Source organism: Austrofundulus limnaeus, unplaced genomic scaffold (assembly GCF_001266775.1).
Source record: "Austrofundulus limnaeus strain Quisiro unplaced genomic scaffold, Austrofundulus_limnaeus-1.0 Scaffold3, whole genome shotgun sequence".
Classification (NCBI taxonomy): Eukaryota; Metazoa; Chordata; class Actinopteri; order Cyprinodontiformes; family Rivulidae; genus Austrofundulus; species Austrofundulus limnaeus.
This window is the reverse complement of record NW_013952405.1, coordinates 4,232,460-4,239,424: the sequence shown is the minus strand read 5'-3', so window position 1 is coordinate 4,239,424 and position 6,965 is coordinate 4,232,460. Positions and strand designations below refer to the sequence as shown.

The following is a 6,965-nucleotide window of genomic DNA, read 5'->3' as shown; positions in this document are numbered from 1 at the left end:
ATATATATAAATAAATAACAATTCAACATAAGTGACAAATAGCTCTGGTGTCATCGCACCTTCATTAAATAAACTTCAGCTACCCACTCAAAGATAGCACTTCCTGTTTGCAATTTACATACACTGTATTTTATGATGTCATCTTTGGTCACTTTCAGCCCCACTAGGAAGTCACCTCATCTTTCCTAAAAGAACTCCACCTATGCGCATACATCAACCACACTGTGGCGCACCCCTGAGACTAATGCTACACCACAACATCCTGTTTCAGCAGAAAACACAGAAAAAAAAAAAGAAAAAACGGAAGCTCTCTTGTACTTGGAGCCTCTAAAGATTTGAATTTGCAGTGAGAAAAAAATTATAAAGGGCGGGTCTGAACATCTTTTCCTTTTGAAAATTAACAGTAACAGGAATATGTTTTTGACCAACCTTTAACATCCAGCTTTATTTTGTTGCTATGTCCTGTCGTTGTCACTTGACCCCTTTTGGCTTTGCAGGAATACGTCCCTTGATTGGAAAGACCCAGGTTGATGCTGATTGTATTGCCAGTGTTAGGAAGCTCCTTCTCATCTTTACACCACTGATAACTCCAGTCAGAAGAAACATCAACTTTGCAAGTGAACTTGACAGTTTCTCCAACATACATTGGATCAAAACCATAAATTCTGCTCAGTGAAGGTTTTGGTATGCTGTCTGAAAAAAACAAAACAACAACAACAACAACAACAAAAACAGTTCAGAAAATGTTATTACTACTCTTCAAAATAGTTTTTCAGACATATTCTGTCTCTTTTTGATACATTTACCTTGATGTAATATGTGATACATCACATCCTACTGAATATTAAATCAAATTTGGTCAAACTGACCTAAGCACATTTTCAGATTCCTATGCTTTAAGCTACATTTTGATACCGGTATCATCCTGATGTCACGAGCAGTCCATGAGATATACCTTAAATTGTCTTCCTAATCAGGAGAACTCATTGTTATTTGGTCTGAATCCTATTTTTAGGTTATTTTAATGAGGATTTTTAATGTCATTTTAAAGAAGAAACTTCAAACAATGTTTGGATATTAAGATAAAAAATAATCTTTAAAAAGCTTTGCTAGCTCTTAGAAAAATGACAAAATATTTTAAGCTTTTCTATTTAAAATCATGCTCTTTGTTGCTACTGCTCAAAAAGGTCTTCTTTAAGGTTATTTGTCAGATATTTCATTTAAACAACATATAGATAAGGTATTTATTCAATATAATTTAACAAAATGCAATAGCTGCAAACATTTTAATTAATGTACTTTAGCTGCATATTTCTCCACATACCACTTTGTGATGTAATCCTTTTTTTTTGATGGGATGAGTCACATATAGTGCAGAAGACTTGCTTAAATTTTATGGTGCTAATAATGCTTTAGTATACAAATACTTAGGACAGAAGCATAACTWTAAAACAAATAAACCTTTTGAATTAACAAGTTTACAAAGAAAAAGTCATTTAAAATGCCAACAAAACAGAACGAAATAAATGCTAGTAATCCTGTTAAGTAAAGGGATAAAAAACTCACCATAAACCTTCACATCAGTTGTGTTACTGAACCCAGAGATGACTCCTCTAGATTTAAGGTGAGCTTTACAGGCAAACCTTCCTTGATGGGATGTACTGACAGAAGTTATTTTGAGCACAGATCCCTTTTCATTCAGTTCCACAGCTGAGTCTTTCAGGAGCTCTTTTTCATCTTTGTACCAGGAGAAGGTCCACTCAGAGCTGCTCCCATAACAGTGAAGCTCCAAGTGCTCATTTGGAAATACATCCAACCAGGAACTCAGCAGATAAAGAACTGGTTTTGGTGGGTCTAAAAATACATAAAGACAGCTTTAAGTTAAAAACTGCATCATAAAAACAAAACAAAACTAACAAAACAAAAAAATCATACTGCTCGTCAGGACCAGTCCTAGCCGACCCTATACTCCGCCAGAAAATTTAGCAAAAGATCTCATCAAAACTACAGGTGCTGGTCATAAAATTAGAATATCATGAAAAAGTAGATTTATTTCAGTAATTCCATTTAAAAAGTGAAACTTGTATATTATATTCATACATTACATACAAACTCATATATTTCAAATGTTTATTTCGTTTAATTTTGATGATTACAAATGACAACAAATGAAAATCTCAAATTCAGCATATCAGAAAATTAGAATCTTGTGAAAAGGTTCAAAATGGATGGCACCTGGTACCACACTCTAATCAGCTAATTAACTCAAACCACCTGCAAAGGCCTTTAAATGGTCTTTCAGTCTAGTTCTATAGATGTGGTCGAAAAAAATGTACAAGCAAGAGAGATAACCGCACCCTGGAGAGGATTGTGAAACAAAACCCATTCAAAAATGTGGGGGAGATTCACAAAGAGTGGACTGCAGCTGGAGTGAGTGCTTCAAGAACCACCACACACAGACGTATGAAAGACATGGGTTTCTGCTGTCGCATTCCTTGTGTCAAGCCACTCTTGAACCACAGACAGCGTCAGAAGCGTCTTGCCTGGGCTACAGAGAAACAGGACTGGACTGCTGGTGAGTGGTCCAAAGTCATGTTCTCTGATGAAAGTAAATTTTGCATTTCCTTTGGAAATCAAGGTCCCAGAGTCTGGAGGAAAAGAAGAGAGGCACTTCATCCACGTTGCTTGAAGTCCAGTGTAACGTTTCCACAGTCAGTGATGGTTTGGGGTGCCATGTCATCTGCTGGTGTTGGTCCATTGTGTTTTCTGAGGTCCAGGGTCAACGCAGCCACATACCAGGAAGTTTTAGAGCACTTCATGCTTCCTGCTGCTGACCAACTTTTTGGAGATGCAGATTTCATTTTCCAACAGGACTTGGCACCTGCACACAGTGCCAAAGCTACCAGTACCTGGTTGAAGGACCATGGTATCCCTGTTCTTAATTGGCCAGCAAACTCTCCTGACCTTAACCCCATAGAAAATCTATGGGGTATTGTGAAGAAGAAGATGCAATACACCAGACCCAACAATTCAGAAGAGCTAAAAGCCACTATTAGAGCAACCTGGGCTATCATAACACCTGAGCAGTGCCACAGACTGATCGACTCCATGCCACGCCGCATTGCTGCAGTAATACAGGCCAAAGGAGCCCCAACTAAATACTGAGTGCTGTACATGCTCATACTTTTCATGTTCATACTTTTCAGTTGGCCAACATTTCTATAAATCCTTTGTTTTTATTGGTCTTCAGTAATATTCTAATTTTCTGATATGCTGAATTTGAGATTTTCATTTGTTGTCATTTGTAATCATCAAAATTAAACGAAATAAACATTTGAAATATATGAGTTTGTATGTAATGTATGAATATAATATACAAGTTTCACTTTTTAAATGGAATTACTGAAATAAATCTACTTTTTCATGATATTCTAATTTTATGACCAGCACCTGTATGCATTTTCTAGCCACATTAAGAACTTTTTTTATCATCATAAGCTAAACTTCCATTATCCTTATTAGGGATGGGTACCTTTGACATTTGAATCTGTACCAATATACGGTACCTGGGAATCGGTTTCGGTACTTAACGGTACCAATTTTCAGTACTTTGTGTGTGTTGTTTTTTTAATAATAAACTTTTTTCTAATTTTTTTTAACATATTTCTCAAAAATTTAACAAATATCAAGACAACATCCAACTCTTTGTATTGTAACATCAGTTGTTTAACAAATTTCTTTAAAGTGAAAACTCTTGAAAACAACAAGACTGTTTTGGCTTATTACACAAATTAAAATCCAGCTCCACATGTTTCTATTGATGTCATTTCCCTGCTAAAAAAAATTGTGTGATGGGAGTCCATGGAACGCAAATAAGTTTAAATCAAATAAGCAAAAGCCGCTGGAGTTAAATAAATAAAAGGTATTCAAGCTACATTTTGAGCGTCCAAAACGCGCCCAATGCTTCAAGTTGGCTGTTTGTGCTCTTTCAGGTCAGACACGTTCGGACTGTTGGGAAGCATCTCTATTGTTTTCCTCTGCCGGTCTCTGTTTAATGGCAGATGAAATAAAGAAATTTGCTGTACTTTATTTACTTGGAGCAAGCGAACATTGTGCTCACAAGATAATTAATCCACCAGGTAATTCAGGGGCAGTCTGTTCGGTGAGTTTCACTCCAGGAGCTGCAAAGTTCGCTTTCAAGCTATTCCGAACTCTACTGAACCAGCGGCTGCTGACGTTATTACGCTCTTGCGCGATGCTGCGTTCAGGACAAGCAAGGAAAACTCACCACCCTTAAGCCAATACGGTCGCAATGATGCGTTTAAGTACCAAAACATGGTACAGTTTGATGTTACGTGTAGTACCAACAAAATTTGGTCGTACTTATAAAAGTATCAAATTCTGAACCCATCCCTAATCCTTATGTTTTGTACTTACACACTGAGCACCAGTAGTTAGTCTTTTTTGCATCATATGATACTTTTTGCACCCCCACCCCAGGTGTGGCAACCCCTAAATGAACAGCACCCTTTGCATTTGCCTATACAACCTATGCCTCAGGCTGACCTTACTGCTTGTAAATTGTGATCTTAATTAGTGATGCAAAAACGTGCTTACCAGAAACCCGAAGACTGGTAGAAACACTCTGATCTGTGAAGAATGGGCCTCTCTTGGCTTTACAGTAGTACTCTCCACTGTTAGAAAGATCTATAGAAGGTAAACTGTAAGTACTGCTGGGTGATTGGATTTTGATTCCATTATGGTACCACATATATTCCCATCCAGAGGACTCATCAACTCTACACATGAAGTTGATCGCTTCTCCAGGATACATATTGTCAAAGTTTGAACTCCGTGTCAGAGTGGGCTTTGCCTTGGTTGCTATTTAAAATATGGAAAAGGGAACAATTTAACAACAAAGCATATAAAACTCTTCTCAGATAGCATAACAAAAACACTATAAAAAGAACTAACACTGTCTTATGTCTGTATTCCAATTACCCAACAGACATTTGTCATTACAATAAAAGATATACAGTACATGTACAGTATTTTCATGCTGTATTCAAAGACAACATCATGAGCAATAACCACTGTATCACTAGATCTTTACAGTATGTATATAAAGCTAAGTTAATTTATTCCTTATACAGTCAATTCAAACTTTGGATGGTTATAAAAGGTAGTCTTACTGTAATGAACATTTTTACATTAAATAATTATGTTTACATTGTAGTTTTAATAACATACAAATGTTATATTAGTAAGATGGCTGAAAGAAATGGGATTTTACATGTGAATAACTTGAACAGTTTATTCTTCTTTACAAGATTTTTTTTTCTTTTTGGTATAATAAAAAAAAAACAGAAAAAAACAACCTTCCACATATAACGACTAAATAAATCCTAAGAAACATTTATCTTTTAAACATTTACCGTAGTCTGAGTCATGCTAAACCCAATTTGGGTAAGTATTTAAGCTCACTTCTGTTTTCTGTTTTATTTTATTTTTAGACCATATTTTTAATTTATTTCTAAGGTTGAGTTTTTTAAGTTCATATATTTACTGAAGTATTTTATGTTAATTTTTTAAATTAAAACCTATACAAAACTGCAAAATAAATGAACACAATACTTGATGATGAAGTACCATGCATTTATACTACACGCAGATTCATACTGCTTGTGCTGCTTTATGACCTAAAAGCTAAAACATGTGCTTACCTGAAACCTGAAGACTGGTAGAAACACTCTGATCTGTGAAGAATGGGCCTCTCTTGGCTTTACAGTAGTACTCTCCACTGTTAGAAAGATCTATAGAAGGTAAACTGTAAGTACTGCTGGGTGATTGGATTTYGATTCCATTATGGTACCACATATATTCCCATCCAGAGGACTCATCAACTCTACACATGAAGTTGATCGCTTCTCCAGGATACATCTTGCCAAACTTTGAACTCCGTATCAGAGTGGGCTTTGCCTTGGTTGCTATTTAAAACAAACGTGGAAAAGGGGACCATTTAACAAGAGAACATTCAAAACTCCTCACAGACAGCACAACAAAAACACTATAAAAAAGAACTAACACTCTCTTATGTTTATCTGTGCTCCAAATATGATTCCACCTAACAGACATTTGGCATTGAGATAAAATATATATTTTATACTATACTCAAAGACAACAAAATATATCATGACCAATAACCGACATGGGAACCATGTTATTCAAGCTTTGAAGTGTGCACCATTCAGCGAAGAAAAGACCATCAAGCTACTGACTGGCTTCAGAACCTCACCTGATCGGGTAGTAATTTCGGCCTATGTTACTGTTTTTCATCAGTGGACTAAAGACATTAGTGCTAAAGGTACGGACATAACAGACTCTGTTTTAACCAGTCGGAAACAACATTTAAGACTTCTGTTTAATATTATTTTAGTCATTGGAAATATTGAACTTAATCCAGGTCCAGATAAAAATGTATTTATGTCCACTTTTTTAAATTTTATGGGATTTTTTACATATGTATTTAATGATTATCTTGACCTGGGTTTGTGCACAGGTGTATCTTATATAAATCCAACTCAATTACAGTCTACACAGGGATCTATATTATATCCTGAAAAGGTTAGACAACCTCCTGTTATGTCAAGTCTGAACACATCAGTAAGAAAGCAAAAGCAATTTTCCTGTCTAAAAATAAATAAAAAATCCAGGGACGCTAAATCAACTAGGTAAAATTAGAGGCTTTAAAATCTGTCATTTAAATATGAKAAGTCTTGTACCTMAACTGGATGAATTCAAAGTAATACTTGCTCAGACACAAGCACATGTTATGGCTATATCAGAATCATGGCTCCTGCTATACCAAATTCATTTCTTTCAGTTGAAACTTATTCATTGTATCGTAGAGACCGTACTGATAGGCTTGGAGGTGGTGTTGCAGTTTATGTTCACAAGAAATACTC

The 6,965-nt window shown here is 35.7% G+C and overlaps 1 protein-coding gene across 1 annotated transcript in view; it reads right to left on the bottom strand.

Moving 5' to 3' along the window:
* The window catches only part of LOC106524347 (titin), a 19,139-nt gene that overhangs the window by 8,364 nt on the left and 3,810 nt on the right, over positions 1-6,965 (bottom strand). Inside the window, exons 4-7 of the mRNA XM_014018112.1 lie at positions 5,724-5,987; positions 4,618-4,881; positions 1,567-1,854; positions 430-693 (exon numbers count right to left, since the gene is read on the bottom strand). Of these exons, the coding sequence (XP_013873566.1) occupies positions 430-693; positions 1,567-1,854; positions 4,618-4,881; positions 5,724-5,987 (1,080 nt within the window). The remainder of the gene's footprint in view (positions 1-429; positions 694-1,566; positions 1,855-4,617; positions 4,882-5,723; positions 5,988-6,965) is intronic.